Genomic DNA, 19,298 nt, shown 5'->3' with positions numbered 1-19,298 from the left:
AGAGAAACAATCTGCTAAGCTTAGGCAGGGCTTTTCACAGGGGGATTACCTTTTTGAAGTTTCAAATTGAAAACAAATTTTATAAAGGCCTTCACTGAGCATTGCATTGAGGTCAGTTCTTTACAAAAATTGGCTTACGGGTCCAAGATCGGAGCTTTAAAGTATATCTCACTGAATTCCAATCTCTCAGAGGTTTTAGCCTCGCTGTATGGATGCATCAAGTTAAAAGATTACTTTTAAAGATTACTCTGGGCCACCATCCATTTGACCTGGCTTCAGCAAATCTGTTACGTGTGTAGGTCCAATGCTGTCTGCGGTCTTTGGCAGTGGTTTCACTTAGATTTCCTGTTCTGTCAGAGAGAAAAAGGTGCTGCACCTGAGGTAACGCACTCTGCTAGGCAGAGTGCAACAGTGTATGAAAAAAAAGATAAAATACAGAAGCCTTTCAAAATCAGTCACAGGAAAAGGACAGGCTTACCGGCACTGAGTAAGATGAATTGAGACAGACAGAGCATAACACAGAGAATGTGTATACAAGCATGACATACAGTACACGAACACAAAAGAGGAAAAACAGAGGAACAAACTATGAGACCTCTTGTGACAAAACAGCAAGAGCCAGTAAATACCAAATACTGCTCCGTGCAGGAGGAGGAGGGGTGCAGTGTGGAGCCAGCTGCACAGCCAGCAATCCACTCAGTAAGTGGGTCCACTACAGGGAGCTTATTCTGTTATTGGGGTTATGCAGAAGCACTGTGTTGTGTAATATGCTCAAGTTAATGTGCTGTAATAAATGAGCAAATCCCCCAAAAGCCCGTCCATTGTGACAGAAACACAAGGCATTTAGACAGGCCTGGCGGTCCCTTTGTCTGAGTCAGAGGAAGCTCTCAGTCAGTCTCCGTCACCCTTTGGGAGACAGCGTGGACATGACTGATGGACTGAGACGTACATCCTGGCCTCACTCCGCTAGTGCAGGGGGTCAGTTTGTGTAAGTGACAGGGGAAGTGACTAATGTGCACAAGACGTCACTGATGATCTGCACAATCAATTAACTGTTACAGTGAAATATTTTGGTCTCACTCAGAGTCACTTGTGTTTTTCTAAAGATACACACATGCAACAAGAACATGCATTCACAGCGTTTCATTCTATCATCCTTCCATAAACCCAGAACTTGTGGAAATCAAGTTACTTTTGTCTTCACTGTCAATCAGTTCCAGCTGATGCAGTTTGGTTTAGATTGTACAGTGTTCTTGCAAACTCTTATGAATTCATGCGATACTCGCTTTTCCTCTATTATGACAAAACAGCTGTGCACATTTTTGAGTGTTGCGGTTTAGAGTGTAATCCAGCATCTCACTTGCTTTCCTTCTAGCCATGAAATCAGGAGGCACCCAGCTGAAGCTGATCATGACTTTCCAGAACTACGGGCAAGCGCTGTTCAAGCCGATGAAGTAAGTAGCATGGGAATGGACTCCACAAGTTCACAGTTTCACAACATGAAACTACACTTCATAGTCTGGATTTTTTATAACATCCTACTACAATTTCTCTGCTTTAAAGACATCTTTCATCAGCAGTCTATTTGATGCAACTTGCTTCATTTGAGGAAAGCTGTACTAAGTCTCATGTGAATCAGTGCTGAGCATCGCCACTACATCTTGTGCACATCTTTCCCCTCTGTGTGATCTTTTTCTAATGGGGAATCAACTGTCTGCTTTTTAATTAACATCAACAGGCTTTCGTGTTAATTAAAATGGGTATTGAGCCATCGTGAAGGCGCCTTTTGGGAGGCATACAAGCTAGCAATGCCGCATTGCACTTGAAAAGGAAACACCCTCCCTCTCCGCTCTCAGAGTTTTTCGATGAATTCCCATATTGACATGGGTAAACAGCGTCCAGGCCAACTGGGCTGCGATCAGAAGTAATTGCTCATGAGCTGGGTTTGATTGCTATGAAATGCAGAACAGTTTTCTGCATGAGAACCCCTGTGGAAAGCATTAGATTCTTGGAGGGAGAAGGAATAAAACAGGTAAAGCAAGACAACGCAAGAGCGTGGTTATCTTTGCATTTCAGTATTTGCAAAATTATTGAGTGAAGCTTTTGAATCTTTATCATGCCATAACTTGACAACTTGCTCAGGCATCTTTTCCAATGCCTCTTTTTTTCAAGTATAAAATGCCTAAGTCATATTACTTCAAGGGATCTTGAGGGTTAAGGAGTTCAGGTATGTGAATTCAATATCAGCTTGAAAATGAGCACGGAAAAGCTGTCAGGGATTGATTTATGGAGAGGCTGCTAAGCTTTTTCAAAGTTTTTTACCAAGCGTTTGGTGTTCATTTACTGTATTCAGCTTTTCTGTATCTAAATGCAGTGACCTTGTATCCCTTAATTCATACATAAAACTACTGTGTTCATAGTTCAGAGTTGCAAACATTTCTCTCATTTCAATGTCAATTACTGGCTGAGTATTAAAACACAAGGCACTCAGAACCGGGTTCAGTCTATGGCAATCTGAGCATCCCCTTCATAGTTTTCATGCATGCAAAACCTTTCAAGGCAACAACAACACCCGGCAGGGATTGTCGACATAGTCATATCTGAGAAGAACTGAGATTAGCCTCGGTTTGTATGTGGCTGCGTGGGTGATTCATGAGTTGCCTTTCAGCAGCATGAACAATACCGGGCGATATGTGTGGAGGCATGAGTTGTGTTTGAGTGTAACTTTGCTCGTAGGATGGGTCAAGGGAAAAGGTGAGCGTCGTGAGGTGAGGCATGGTCAGGTCCTGGGGTGGTGCTCAGGGCAGAGTGTGCCATTAACCACATCTGGACACAGTCATGCAGCATCAGGATGCATGCTGTGTTTCTTATACATGTGTGTGTGTTCAGTTGTGTCAAACAGAAAGCAACTGAATTCCTAAGGGGTGCAAATTTGGGGAAACTACTGTGTGACAACATTCATGTTCAATTTAGAGGAAGCACGTAATGATTACTCAGAAAAACTCTTAACCTTAATACATGCAACTTCTAGGTTGTAAATTTTTTCATTATAAATGTCATTATTATTAACTTTACATAGAAATGATTATAGGAGTGATTTTCTTTTAACATTAAACGTTAGTGAGGAAGTCTGTCTCAGTGGGTTTGACAGTTATTGCATTCCAGCTACAGACTCCTGCAGCTCTTTATTTCGCCTGTCATATTTTATTCAAGCGTCTTGCATTGACTGTCACAATCATCCCTCTGTGTGTTTACAGATATTATACAACATTTCTCGGAGCAGACAAACCTAAAGAAAATGTTTTCCAAGAGGCACAATGCAGAAAGAATTAACCTTTGTTCAGCTTTTGTTAAAGCACATCTTGAGCTTTTGTTATTTCTGTCATATTGATCAATCCTGCTTTAATTTTAGGAGTTTTGGTGCATTCTGGGTACAGTAGTCTGAACCACTGCTGTCATTCTTTGTTTTTTTCCTTTCATTTCTGCTACTGTGCAGCACCAAGTAGTGCTTCAGAGAAGCTTTGAAGTTTCAGAAGTCCTTTGAGGGAGATGAAAATCTGTACGCTGCCATGGGCCAGTAGACTGCACAAGCTGACAGCATGCCAGATACCTCGACAAGATGTTTACTCCATGCAGCTCTGGGGAAATATTTGTAGCTTTGGTTTATCTTTTGGATTAAAATTGTGAGCCCACAGTGGAATTACAGATAATAATTTGTTTATTAGACAACCGTTGAGGAAAGTTTTTGGCTTTTATATTGGCTCTTTTACTCCATTTCCTCTTAGTTTTGTGATCACTTATCCTTGGATGTTCACGATTGATTGTCCTCAAGAACATGTAAAATTATCCTGAGTAGTGGCCATTGTAAGTCATTTGTATCTGCAGGACTTAAGGAATCCAGGTGTCTTAAGAGAGTAAACAGCAGGAATGAATAGTGGAGGAATCTTTACTTGGGAATGTGTTTTCCTTGAGCCGATTCAAATAAATGTAAAAAAAGAATGAACTTGACTATGTAAGATGACTTTGTAGTAAATATGATCAAAGGCTGTTGAGGTACGAAGAGAAAGTTACATGCGAACAGAGTAACTGCTGACTTTGGAAGAAAAAATGAGAAAGTTGAAAAGAGTATTAGTGCCAACCTGTCAGGGTGCTAGGTATTGCAGCTGGAGCCAGGTTACAGGCTGGGTGAAGGAACAACTCCCCCCCCGATCTTCATGTCTGTCTGGCTCGCATCTCTGCTGGCCTTCCCTCCCTGCCAGGATCCCGTTTGGGATGTGCATACAGAGCCTTAATGTTCATGTCATGCTAAAAGGATTTGTCAGATGAGGGCTGAAGGTTCGAGGGAGGAGGTGTAAGCCTCGGGTATGCAAATAACAAGCTTGTTTCAACTTCTTTCCTTTGATTTTTCTTATTTTTTTTACATTCTCAAAGCTCAAAACAGTTTATGCATTGCGAAAAAAGCAGAAATGAAATTGATTGCTCCTGTTTGTTATGTACTTACCCCAGTCCTGCCGAGAGCTGTTAAATTAAAGCACAGAAGCATGTAACTTGCTGTATAGCTATATAGGGCACACATGTCCAACCTTTACCACTAAGGGGAATCTGAATATGTCTTCATCTTCATGAAGTGAATCAGTTTTGACACGCTTGAGCTCTTTGTGGTACTAAAGCCTTTGGGGTTGGCCGTGAAGCCTCATAGCCGCAACACCCAAGAGGCAGCGTAGCTTATTTATTTGTTTTCTTAAATGTTTTTTGTTTTTTGTTTATCATTTACAGGCAGTGTGGAAACACAAGTCTATTGTAGTACATCATAGTAGTTGGGATATGTGTGCAGTTGTCCATTTATATTCATCAAGAATTCTATCAGGATTGAAGGGATCAAATCAGGAGGAAGCCTACACGAAGACTATTGATCAAATACATTATTCTTTATAATAATTTAATTAAACTCTTGTGAATGAAGAAGGGTTTTTCCCAATAATTCTTTTATACCCTCTTCATAATGTGCAGGGACATGGGAGGGATGGGGCCTGGAGTCTACCAAGCTTTCATCAGGAAAGAGAGGGGTGCACCCTGGAGAGATTGCTGGTCCATCACACAGACAAACAAGAGAAATAACCGACCACACACACACCCATGGGTGATTTAGAATCAGCAGCAAACCAAATATATATGCAGGCACAGGAAAAACATGCAAACTCCACTCAAAAACGCCTCAGATAAGATTTGAACTGGAAATCTTCTTGCTTTGAGGCTATAGATCTAACCAGCAAACCACTTTGCAACAAATATTCCTCTCTGCAAAACTTTCATTTGATCCTTTGTGACCATACAAACAATACAATCCACTAAAGTGACTCCGATAACCATCACTGGTGGACCAAATAACATTAAATTCTCCTCCACAATCTGACTTGTCTCTCATAATACAATAATCATGTCTAGAAACACAACAAAACCCCCAAAAGAGAAGCATAATATTCCCACATTATAACACAGAACTTCGGAATCCCGATCCATCCTTATCCAAGAGATAACCATGTTGAGAAGATGAAATGAGCATGAAATCTGTATATATTTACATGCATGAATAAATGCATGTATACTTTGTATGCATGATCTGAAAATCAGGAAAGACACATACTGCATAGCCGCTGAAAAAAACCCTCCTGAATTAATTACCATGACTATATTTAAAGCCTGGAAGTCAGGAAATATTGTTGACATCCTCCTTCTTTTCTTTTTTTGTTTTGTTTTGTTTTGTTTTGTTTTTCTTTGGTAGACACTCATTTAAGAGGATTTCCCTTATGATTTCCTATCAGAACCACTCCAGTGCTACTGGCTGTCAATTGGAAACACTTTTAAGAGCTGCTGTTCTGAACTCACCGTCGGGTGCGTGCATAAACACAGATGAGGCATGTTACCATAGACAGCTGCTTGCACAGCTGCAGTGCACACACACACACACACACGCGCATATATATATATGTATATATATACGTACGCACACACAAGCTGCAAAGAAAATTATTTGTGGGAGGTTATGGAGTTCGTGGACCCTCCATCACCCACGGCTGGTACTGGAAAATTTGTGCGAACAGTGAGCTAAGCCTCAGCTGTAGCAACTCACTCATGGCTGTGGGTTTATTACACAGGAGGTGATGACTGCGAGCCCACACTCTGCCTACGAACATAAAGGAAAACCAGCTCATTCACTCCCAACCGCTCTCCATTTAACACTCCCCTAATGATTTTCACTTTTGACAAGTAAAGAAGCCTCCAAGCGTGTAAATGTGATGAAATGTCAACTCTTTTTTCACATTAGCTTTGTTGTAGTCATCTATCCTACAACAACGTTTTCTACGTTAACTGTGAGCATGGTTTTGCATTTAATGAACAGCTCCAGCTTGGACGGTCACATCCATCCCTCCTGGCGCTGATAGCTTACGTAAACTTTTTCCCGCGCAATGTTTGCGGCTTAACCAGCCTCTCTCTTTGAATGGTGCTTGGCAGGGAAAGGGTCTTTGGCTTTTCGGCAGCTTATGCTGTGCTGGCTCGGCTGCCACAGGACGCGGCATCAGCCCAGAAAGCCGAGCAATTTACCTGACCTGGCTGTCCAAATCAATGGCAATCTGCAGAGATCGGGTGGGGTTTCTCCATGAGTGGGAAGACACTGAGGTGGCTATAAATTATAGTGCATGTTGTGTATATGTAAGTGTTCAGTACATTCAAATGCATCTAACATATAACAGTTTTTTAATTCTTCTTCAATTGAGTTCATTTGAGTGGTTCATATTTGTGTGTTGACAGTATTGTTTTGAGGATTTTCTTTCTTACTATAAAACATATACAGTAGAGTTCAGGGAGACATAGCATAACTAATACACGCTGTATATTACAAATAGTATGCATTATATGTTTCTTTTTTCATTTCTACAGTACATTATGTTTTACAGAGCAAGACTAGAAAATGTTGCAAAATTGCATTGTACATTATTTCCCTGACAACCTAGTCCATTTTTGTTCATAAAATTATGTAAAATAAGTATTTGTTCTTCCCTAAGGTAATACTAGGAAAATAATTGGGTGTAATGCTCTTAAAAAGAAAAAAAACATAAAACAAATCAACCTTGTAGTGCTTTAGGAGTGGGGTGGAGTAGGAGTGGAGTAGGACTAGCTTCTGAAAGTGATCATTTGAAGAAGAATAGTGAAGATGACAAAAACTAAACATGAGTGAGAATACAAATCCCCTTGTAATTTACTATTAATTTATTTTAACTAAAGCCAAATCTTTATGAAGTTTCAGCAGGCAGGGAGATGGTTACGTTAGAGTGAAAGCATCTCATCTGCATTCAGTTCAGGATATCGGAGCAATTTTACTTTAACAGTTTCATTGACCATATTTCACTAACCATAACTACAGTCCTCCCTTTGCATATGTCTGTGTTTCACATGCACATGTAAGGATATTTCAAATATGACCACAGGAAATGTGACAATACAGGTAAACGTTGAGCAAAATTCAAGTTTTTACACATATCTGATATCTACAGTTGTACAACATTAAGGTTTATCCCAGCAGCTCCAACGTGTTTCTTGGAGAATAGTTCACAAGCCTTTTGACCTTTAACACACTTGTACTCTCATTTCTAAATTGTTAGAGTAATCAAAGTTGCAGTATCTTCTTTTCTGATTTACTGTACACCTTTGGCCTTGTGCTGACAGAACCTTGCAATGCAAATATAGCATCTGCTGTCTCACAATATCTGCTTTGTTTTTCCCTCTCTCTTCGACAGTTTATGGTCTCTCTTACACACACGCACGCATGCACGCACACACACACACATACACGCACACACAGCGTTCCGGTCTCAGGCATCCTCAACATCTGTTTCTCATGCTGCTTTGTACTTCCAGCCAAGCAGGCAGAGCGAGCCAGCCCCAGCAGCTCTTCTGGAGGCTCTGAGCACCGCTGACTCCCTCTGTAGGTCTTTAAGATTAATTTGGGTTTTAAGCTGCCCTAATGTGGATGAGGATTGCTCATCTTACGCAGCTTCTTTCTTCTTCCCCTCTTCTCCACACTTCTCTTTCATCCCCTCTCCTCCTTCCTTTCCTTTATTTGTTCTATCAAAGATTTTAGCGTAGTCCAGCCGCGGGCTGATACCTTTGCAAAGTCGGTTTTCTCAGCACGGCTCTCTACCACCAGTTCTGTTTTCATTATTTTTCTTTTACCAATCTCGCTCTCTGCTGTATATTTTTCTATTTCGGGCATCCGTGTAAGCACAATTTTTTGATGAAAGTCTTGATCTGGTGGCTGCGTACTGTGAAGTTGCTTTACAAAAGTGTGTGTTCAGACTGTATAGAGCCGTGTGTGTGTGTGTGCATGTGTGTGTGTGTGTGTGTGTGGGCGCTGTGACCTCTTGTTGGCTGTGAGATGATCCGGTTAATTAGTGCTCGGATAAGAGTCGTGGTACCAGCCTCATTCAGTAGTTTGTCATATCTGGATATCCATCAACGCACACACATAAACGCTCAGTTAGTGAGGAGAATTTCAGTCGGCTTAGTAAAGTCTTCAGGAAGTTGATGGCAGCAGTTCAGTGTGAAATATTTTAATTGAAGTGTCAGTCAGTCATTTATCCGTCTGCTCCTTATCTAATTATGTCTCATCATTAAAGTGCGTGTTTGGGTGCTGTGACACTTTTGAATGTTCAGCCATCAGTCATTTTACATCAGTCACATTCGTCATAATCACCACCGACTCACTTCTCTTCCTTTTTCACAGGAAGTTCTTGTCATTTTCCTGTTTCTGTCTGAGCTCAGTTCGGTGTCTATTCTTGATTCAGGAGGTCAGTCGGTGCCAGATGCTGGCACCGACTGAACCCGCATGTCATCTTGTATCTACAATAACTTTTGTTTTTTGACAGGTGCGCTCACAAAAAACACTGACACACTGAGGGGTTGTCTTATTTTAGACTCCTCTCACATCCTCCCTACTTACACAGACACTCTTCACATGAAAGTTTTACTCCCATGGAAGTGGTGTTTCTCATCACTACCCCTCCTTCTCATTTCTGTCCATCCTCCTTTCCGTCTCCACCTTCCATCCATGCTTTCCTTCTGGACTTGTTTGTGTGATTCGCTGGGGCAATACTAAGCCACTGGCTTGTCACTCTGTTTAGTGGCTCTCGGCTCTGTATTTTTAGATCCTCTCGCCTCTCTCTCTCTATCTCTCTCTCTCTCTCTCCATTTAACAAGTATTTATGCTTTCTCAGGGAAATGTGGCAGATCTACGAGTGGCCTAGTCGTAATGTGATTATATGCCAGCTGACTTGCGAGAGATCATGGCCTTCGTGATTGGAGTGAAGTCTGAATGCTCATTTTGCAGCAACATTCTCCGGTCTACTTAATTATGGCTTTAGCCCTATCTGCAGAATATAGATGCATGGTGCAAATCCACCCACCCTCACCCACCATCAGTACAAATACAGCATTTCAAGCATGTTTTAACCAGTACAACAGGTTGGGTATTTGAATCACATATCTGCACATGTTCCGTGTTGTGTTTTTATGTGAGTGTGCATGCCTGTGGATTGGAAAAGCGCATGTGTTCTCTCCTCTGCTTCACCACATCCAAGCTGGATCATATTTTTGCACTTCTGCGTGCTTGTTGTGGCTCCGAACATTATCTTTGTCACTGCTTTGCAAGGCTGTGTTGTGCAGCGTCCTACTGTATCATATCATTATAGTTTAAAATACTGGATGGGGGAATTCCTAAGCTTCCCACATGTTGCCACATTTGTCTGGAATGCTAAAAAAAATTCTTTCTAGGCTTCCCAAAAAAAAATACAGCTTCAACTGTTTTATGAAGCAGGGAAAGCACACCTATTTTTAACTTGTGGTAAGGATGTTTATTGTACAACGAGCAGGTGTAGCTTCTGGAACTGTGGAACATTTCCCAGGTTGATTGTCTGAAATGAGCACGGAGGAGTGCTGTATTTAATTGAGGGAGTTTTCAAGAGGTTGATTGCGATTCGTATGCTCTGGTGAATTCACTCCTGTGATTAAAACTTTGCATTTAAGCAATTTATCTTGGAAAATTGAGACAACTTACTCTGGGTCATAAAGTTTTGTCATTAGGCCTTTATGAGAAGCTATAATGTGATAATAGTTTGAGCTCAGACAAAAAGTGGCCCATTAATTTTTCTTCATCCTTGTCTGAAAAATGACAGAGCACTTTTGCTTCTTTCTTACATTGCCACTTAGTTCTATGTTGCCCTTGATAACAGGGCCACACTGCACCAACCTGGTCATCAGCTAACAGGCTTTCCCAGGTAGATCCATCCCAGTCCACCTGGAGGTCTCACTGAGCCTAATGAATGAAACAACAGCTCTCTAACAGAGAAAAAAGAGAGACGGCATTGTGGCTTTGTAACACGGGCCTTTTGTGACGGCAATGTACAGGTTAATACGCCCATTGTTGGCCCATTTTGTGCTTGTCTAAGCTTGTCCAAGGTGGCAATTAAGTTGTGTATGGCTCCCCTGTCCCTTTGACAGAGGCCAGGAGAAGAGGAGGAAAAAGCAATCATTGTTTACTAATTAAACCAAAGCGGAGGAGGAGGGTTCTCCCTGGTTTTGCCTATTGTCAAGGCAGGATGTAGGAAGGGCTGCTGTGGCCAGTTCTGGTATCACCGGGATGGAGATGCGGGAACTTGATCCGGGGGTTTGCCCTGGATGCCCCATCCTTTCCACCTTCCTCCCCAGGAGCAAGGGAAACAGAGGAGCCTCTGTGCTGGGGTTGCAGGAACTCTCTCAGCCGGTGCTGCTGCTGCTGCTGGGAACTCTGCTCACAAAACGAGCGAAACCTTAGACGTATGAAAAGCACAGACTGATATGCGAGTATTGTTACATGTAAGAAAGAGAATCATTTTCAGTTTTCACATCTTAAAAATTCTCACATTCACGACTGAGAAAATAAAACCAACCACACCTGACTATCCAGCTCGCCTGTTGTACGCCTTCTTAGGGAGTCTGTTCACTGGGACACTCATCTGTATCATCTTTATGACTGTATGAGGCAACAGTTCTCTCCCAAGTGTGCTCCTCAGCAGGGATTTGGGCTAAATCTCAGCCTGCCGTGCCTGGCATGCTCTCACTGTCGTGCTGATGTTTTGTAATTGCACCATCCCAGTGCATGGTAGCAACTACATTTCATTTGGTGCATTTGTGTCAGGCTTCAGTTTTTAACTTGCAAGAACATATAGTTCCGTCAATATAATAAATACAGCATCAAACACGGCATTTTCACAGCAGTGGTTGAAACATTTAGTAACTACTTATTTGTACTCCCTATAGAAACACAATTTATGCTTTGCTACTGCATGACAATGGCAGTTGCGATATTATAAGGACAGAGGGGGTGCTTGGAGGAATTAGTCCATGGCAGAGTGCCTAGTTTGATGTGTGTCCTCCACATTTTACTCTGTCCTTGTGCTTTTCTGTTTTCAGGTTAAATGGACTGATATTTATATTTAGCTCTCCTAACCTTGTTGACCACTCAAAGCTCCTTAGAGTAGAAACCACATTCACCCATTCATGAAGGATTCTGCAGAGATCTGTGCAGAATGATTTTCTATTGAGTCAAAGCAGTGCTTTTATCCATCATATACACGATCACACACCAATGAATTTGTCAGAGGGAAAGTGGTGTTCAGTGTTTTACCCCATCAAGCACAAGCACTTTGACTCAGAGACTGCAAGGCCAGGACTCGAACCACTGAGTTTCAGCTGGGCAGATGAATGCACTACCTTCTGAGTCGCAAACTATACGCCAGTGAGAGAGAGAGAGACCACTGCTTTGAAAGCTTCTCACTCACTCTTTCATTTTTTTCTTATTATTATTTTTATCACTAGTTGTTTTATCTGACTACAACCCCACCCAGTCCAATTAAATTCACTTTACATGGTACCACTTCATACCAAAAATGACCTCAGGGCTTTTTGCAGACAAAGTAAATAAGTTCATTTCAAATAACTACAATCAATCCTGTTAAAAATTATTAAATGGAGAGTGAAGAGAGCAGAGTGAGGAACAGTGCCCTGTAGATCGATGGAGGTTCCCCAAGCCCTCAGCCTAAATAAATGAAAATCTCGGGGTCACCTGGGTCATTCCCCACCTATGTAGTTTATTAAGAAGGAAAGTTTTAGTTCTGATCTTAAGGGAAGAAAGCGAGACAACAACTGGAGCTCAACTAGGAGCTGGATACACAAGAGAAGAGCTGGATAGCTGAATGTTCTGCTTCCCTTTCTACTTTTGGAAAACCACAAGTAAGCTTGCCGTCTGAGAGCAAAGTGCTCTGTTGGGATCGTAAAGAACTATGAGGTCTTTCAGATGTAATGGAGCTTGGTAATTTAGGGCTTATGTGCTGGATGTTTGAGTTTCATTTGCCTCCTTCCCTTTTTGGTGCATCGACTTTTCAGTACGCTGCACCTGCGAAGATGGGAATAAAAGATGTGAAAGCGGAGGTTTGTTTCATCGGATTCATCCTTCTTTCTGCAGCAACACTTTTTTTTTTTTCCTTAAATCAACACTCTTGTTTTTGTAAACATGTTTTCATGCTCTGTGCTCAGCTTCTATTGTATGTTTTGGTCTGCAGGTCAGGTTAGAAGAGCATTCCTCAGCCCACTAGAAAATGTGCTGAAATATTTCCTTAAAGCAATGTCTCAGCTGCTGAATATCCTCAGATTTTTTTTAAATTAATTGTAGGTTTTATCGGGTATTCCTCCCCCTCTTCTGTCATCTCATGTACTCATTAACTCGTTTTATCCGTAAGAGCATTGGACCTGGTCCATCTCACTTAGCTCTTACACAAGCATAAATGCAACCCTTGGAATTGTTTTTCCAGTCTTTTCACCGCTTCCTCCTTTGCCACCGTCACCCACTCATGACCACAATGACATCTCTCAGCCCCCACTTAGCCTCTGATAGATGGTTTCTATTTAGGAAACGGCATCTGACCACAAACCACGGAGCACAACAAGACTGTTGACAGGTCTAAATAGAAAGTTCAGCTGGGGAGTGAACAAAGCCCCATTTGGTAGCCGCGCCCACAAAATAGCTTCCCGGATAACATCTTTTGATTGCTTTCTTTGGAAGTATAAAAGTTTTTAAATGATTTTGTTGCTACGTTTAATTCAGTTATGTGCTGTTTCGTGGTGGGCGGGTTAAGGGGGGACTGTTATCATTGACCAAACCAACTTGCTGCACCTTCCCACAGTCTTCTGGGAAATTAACAAATTAATAAAAAAAGAAAAAAACACTCCATCAAATATGGTTCGGTCACAATTAACAAACTCACCTTGAACTAATTATACCAAGTCTTTCAAGAATTTCTAAACTTGTATAATACATAAGAGTCTAAAGTCATGGTGTATAAACCAGCCTGCAGCCGCGTGCATATTTATCTTATAGCTGTAAGTTCATATGACATCTAACAGTATTGTTGGTGAAGAAGGAAATTAGAAGGAGAAAAATGAAAAGAAGGAGAACGGAAGTGGTTTTTCAGATTAAGGTGCTTCTGATTTACATCAGAAGCGTCTTAAATGATAAATCTGGTTTATGAGAAATGATAGGCCGGGATATTGCAGAGTAGGACACACATGCATCCAAGCCTGTGGTAAACCTTGCATAAGCTTTGTGAAGAATGTGAGATATTCTTGATTTTGCCAAAAAAACGGTGCTTTTCCCTTTAAGTCCATGGCCATTCCTCACCGAAAATAATTTATAACATATAACATTAAAATCATAAAGAAAGTGACATCAGTTTACTTTGATTTATGATTATAGGTCATAAATGCACAAGTTACATATTCATTTCTTAGAGCCTGCTCGTAAAATGTATTTTATATTCGATATAAATATACTTTAGCATAAAAAAGAGGTTCAAGTGTGAGTCAAGCACAAGTTTCATAAATGAGATCCCTGGTGTATTTTCATGTTAATGTGACTATATTTACATTGGTGAAGATTTGAAAATAACCTCCAGAATGACTCACGCAGCAGGAGTTCACACTAGACACCCTCATGTACATCACCGCACATTTGTTTTGTGTGACTTTTTACTTACCAAAGTCTTCACAGTAGAATTAAGTAGCAAACATTGCACATTTTAACCGTCTCTTGAGCGCTTCCAGCGATTAGTGGAGAGGAAGTTAACCTTGAGACATGGAAAGATCTGCAGCTGCAGCAGGTGATATTAAAAATCATTTCATTCTGTTTCCATGTGAGAACGAGTTGCGTGCAGGACGGGGCATGTGTGTGTGCGTGTGTGCGTGTGTGCGTGTGTGTGCGTGTGCGTGTGTGCGTGTGTGTGTGTGTGTGTGTGTGTGTGTGTGTGGACATGTGTGTGTCTGTGGTCTCTTTATCTTTGGGTAAAGTTAATAGGATTGTTTTGGATGAGACTTCTGGAGATATTCAGCCAACAGATGGGCAAAGATAATAAGGACGTTTAAAATGCTTACACAATCCAATTAACTTCTCTTGGCCCGGGCCATACAGACAATGTTCATGAATTGGCTGAGAGTAGCATGCGCGAGCGTGTGTGTGTGGGTATCATGTGTTGGGACTGAGGAACACGTAATGCTTCTCAGGATTTAACATAATTTTGTCTAATTAGCGTTTGCTATTCGGCCACTACTCAGCAATAATAAAACGGATTCTTAATGTTTGTACTGCAGGCTACTTGAATGGCGTCTCAGTAACGGTTCTTATTATAAAAGAATAGGATTTACGTTGTTGACGGTTTTTCAGTTGACTTTTCTTCCCCAGCCATTTTGCCATTTCACACTCTGAGTCTTCTTGAATTTTATCCCATAAAGAGAAAATATCTGTATTTTTTTTCATCTTGTATAGTTTCCTGTTACAACCTCATATTTAATTATTTAATATATATCTAAAAAAATATATATATAGCTGCTCAACAAACAGAAAATCCTGTCACGTAACAGAGGACATACCCCGAGGAGTAGCTACTCATCTTTTCTCTCTTTTTTTTAAATCCTGCACAGTTTGAAAAAAATATATATTTTTGCAAACCTTGCAAATTCTGTATCTTACTGACATGCTCAGGCTGGGATTTTCTTTTTCCTTCTACCATCAGCCCCAGCTTACATGTGATGCTAAATGCCAGGGCTTGTTACTCAGTCCCTGTGGGATGAAGACTTGTGGTAATACTCATTGATTTTTGCATTGCAGTTGTTAAAAGAAAACTACATATGAATACAGTGAATGCTCTTAAAGTCCTCATTGATCCCAGCAGCTGAGCACCGTTCAGCCTTTTCATGATAGACGTAATGTTGCCTTTAAAGAGCTCGTTGATCTTTCACTGACTCCTTATGAGTCCAGGAGTAGCAGGTGGGACGCCGTCAAGCACACACACGCACACACACACACACACACACACACGCACACACACACACACACACACACACACACACACACACACACACACACACACACACACACACACACACACACACACACACATTATCCCCTTAGAATCTGCCTTTTGGTATTTCGCTGCTCTAGTCACGTCTTATTCTCATCTCTCTCATATACCGCGAAGCCGGGAGCCCGGAGAGATAGAGGCAACTTTCTGACGAAAAGAAGTGTTGTTCCTTTGAAGCAATGCTCTCACAGTTTTTGAAGCAGAACACCCGAGCATTGCCTTTTTTTTAGGGGGGGGGGGGTGCGCCCTCATATGGAGCAGATACCAAGAAAAGCTGCAGGAGAGACACGTAATGTCAGCTTGCAGCGTCACGTTCTGAGGTCTATGGTTCTAAACATCATCGAGCTTGTGCTTTTTGACATCTAATCACTGTTGACTCAAGAGTACCCTTGATGTTTGTGTTTTCTCTGCAAAACACATAGTTCACGTTCTGTGCTAAGCCTGTCATGAATCGTGCAGCCTGTGAAGGATTGCCTCCGACTTGTGCTATTGAAAGCAGGTAATCCACTGTGGATGGATGTGTAAATTTAACAAAGTGGGGCTCTTTTGCTGCTGGAACACTTCTGATTATTTAGGATAAACTGATGTGCATTTGTTGTGGGTGATGGTGCTAGAGGGAGACACAAAGCCAAAGGAAACTCTGAACATTAAGAACCGTCTCATCCTGTGACATAATCCCTTTAGTAAATACACACCAGTTTCATTCATTTAATGCACAAAAGCAGCGATTTTATTCTAGTATATGAACCTGCGGTAAATGCACGTCGCTGCCATGTAGCGCCATCAAAGCCTACGTCTTCTCTGTCTCTGAATTGCTTTGTTGATCTCATGCCATGCCTATAAAAGAGATGAGAAAATAAATTCTTTTGAATCTATTTTGAGCCGGTTATCAGTGATGCACAGATGTTAGTCAGGTCCACAGAGTTTTTGTCAATATCTTTGTATCCTTGTCTTTATAAGAGACTCAACAGTCCAGAAATGATGGTAAATGAGAGGAAAGAATAGAGCAATGTCACATCTGGGGGGCGTTCCTAGACATAAAGCACTACACTGTACAAACCCGGCAAGTGATGGATTCCTCAAATCACTTCCCTGCTGTGTGCATGACATGTACTAAACAATATTCTATATGAACTTCCTTCCTTAGCTTAGCACTCTTTCTGCTGCTGTCTCTCTGCTCCTTCAATTGAAAAAAGCTGTATTTTAACAGTTTAGTTTGAGTTTTTTTCGGCAAGTTTCCAGAAACAAAAGCTGCAAATCTGCCCAAATCATTATACAGTTGCACATTTTCTGCATCCCATGCTAATCATAACTCATGGAAACCTTCAAAAAGCATGGTGCCATATGTCCGTGTTGAATCTTGCTTGGCACTGCTACAATACTTGAGTTGTCGCATGCCCAAATGTAATATTGACTTGCATGTGCATTGTGGGTAAGAACCCAGTTTAAATTCATCATCTGTTCGTATGAAAGCTTGATAAAGCTCATTTTCTGGGGACTCCGAAGATAAACACACACATTTCCACTGCTGAGTCCATTATGAAACTATTTGGACATGAGGAATGGTTGGGTCACAGCAATTTTTGTATGTTTGATACTTGTAAAGGATATTGTCAGCTTTTTGTTGTTTTAAATAAACATCTGCATGTGCAGTTAAGTTTGTTTTACAAATTTCACCCACAATCCTTCCATAGCACATAAAGTTTGTGTTGCTCATGGATCATGCCAGTCGCAGGCCCTATTTGTATTGGCAGAACAATGCTCGGCATTTCTCATTCTTACAGGATTTGTGGCTTGTCAACTGCGATAGCTTCAGTCATTACTGAGCCGTCAATCACTGTGTCTGTCGAGCTTATTTATTTTCAATATTTTAGGCTGTGTGCTTTTTTGTAAGGGTTGTGACAGGTTAGCAAACCTCTGGCATGAAACTTTCAGGAAATGCTCCAAAGGGAAGTTAAACCGGGGAAATTAAAAAAAAAACAGCCCTGCGATAGAGCAGCAACCTGTCCAGGGTGAATCCCTGCCTCTCACCTGTAATGAGCTGGACAGGCTCCAGCAGAACACTGTGACCCTGTACAGGATTAAGTGGGTATAAATATATAAATGGATGGATGGATGGCAATTTGAAAACATTTGGAGTCAAAAAAGTGTGTGTGGTATTGTTCTGTAAATTAAGGTTTGGGGGAAAAGCCTTTAAATGCTCTTATAGAATGCCATGCATGGATATATAATGTAGTTAGATGAACAATTAGAATATTTTAGAAAGGTTACAATAACATAGATTTCATGTTTAAAAAGTGACTTAGAGGAGAAGAGAGGAGATGAGAGGAGAAGTAGTTTATTCCAGATAAGTAAAAAGAATGCACAACAAGAAAGAAAGTGAATAGTAATCACACAGTAGTGGACACACACGAATACATTTACGAAACATAAAAAAATAACAACACATAATGAGTTGATTCACCTATATCTGAAAAAGAGTGGGAAGGAGTAATACTTATTTAGGCCCCCCCTTTATCAATGAGCTTATACTATCATTAGGCTTCCTTATAAATATTTGATTATCTACTTAACTAGAATACATTATTTATATGAATAAATGAATACATTGAATAAATGAGTGCTCCTCAGTCAATATACTAAATCATTACTTTCTAGAATAACAGCAGAAGAAACAGCTTCACAGTAATAAGCCCACAATAGCGCCATTGTAGACAGCTGCTTAAACCGTCAAGGAAATGGTAATAACACATTACATATTTGTTAATTAAACCTTACCAACCCTGATTAAATGTGTTTAAGCTATTGATATTATCATAACAGGGCTCGATGTTGTACTTGGGTCCAAATGGTTGTGCTTTGTGGTGTCAGTATTCCAGGTGTGGTGTGAAGGATGCTATAAATTATCTGTGCATGTGATGGAGGAATGCACCGTGCAGACACGGTGTGTGGCCTCAGTCGCCCTGCAGTAATCAGCATGTGGTGTGCATGTGATTGAGAAATGCAAAAGATGGAAAATCAAATGAATTTACTTTAAAGATGATTATTTTAACCAAGATTATAAAATATGGTGTGTTTTTTCAACTTAATATAACGTCACTCTTATGGTAGTCTGCAGTTTTGCATACTTGAAGTATATTGCCATTAGTTCCTATATCTTTTTGTCAATTCCCACGAATTCTTTACTTTAAAAAATCCAATAATTTTGAATCTTTGAAAGATTTCTGTTTGACTGCAGATTACACTTCACATGTCCACAATTTAATGTTGCAGCTGTGACAGATTTGTCTCTGCTCTCTGTGAAAAATATCAAACTGATGTCTGTCAGGTCTGTGGGGGCTAGGACCCAGATGCAAGAGTTCCAAAAAAACGTGTTTATTTCAAACTTAAAACAAAAAGCACTGCTGAGCAGGATTGCAAAACCAGAACATGAACATGACAAAAACCAAAACCTGACCTGAAACATGCCAGGTAGACACAGTACGCACCAGCAGGGAGCACAGGAAAGACAACACAAAATATAAACAGAAGGCTTGACGAGTCATAGGAGCAGACGATCAGGACAGAGGAACAAGGGAAGTCAAGACAAAACTTGAACACAAGGACATGGGGTTTCAAAATAAAACAGGAAACTTAACACCAAAACTGTGACATTAACTCAAAGGTGTGACAATGTCAAACTGATGTCAAACTGCATGAGAGGCCTCTCATGAATATCTAAATGAACATAATGCATTTGGAAAGCTGTTTAGTCATCAAAAACTTTTCTATTTATATCAGAATTCTGCCATTTGC

At 40.8% G+C, this 19,298-nt stretch overlaps 1 protein-coding gene across 1 annotated transcript in view; it reads left to right on the top strand.

Annotated features, from left to right (window-relative positions):
- Positions 1-19,298, top strand: part of fam20ca (FAM20C golgi associated secretory pathway kinase a) — a 42,216-nt gene that overhangs the window by 3,870 nt on the left and 19,048 nt on the right. Inside the window, exon 3 of the mRNA XM_061712222.1 lies at positions 1,376-1,454. Within this exon, the coding sequence (XP_061568206.1) occupies positions 1,376-1,454 (79 nt within the window). The remainder of the gene's footprint in view (positions 1-1,375; positions 1,455-19,298) is intronic.

Source organism: Cololabis saira, chromosome 21 (assembly GCF_033807715.1).
Source record: "Cololabis saira isolate AMF1-May2022 chromosome 21, fColSai1.1, whole genome shotgun sequence".
NCBI lineage: Eukaryota > Metazoa > Chordata > Actinopteri > Beloniformes > Belonidae > Cololabis > Cololabis saira.
The sequence above is the reverse complement of the archived record's forward strand: the minus strand, read 5'-3'. Positions and strand labels throughout refer to the sequence as shown.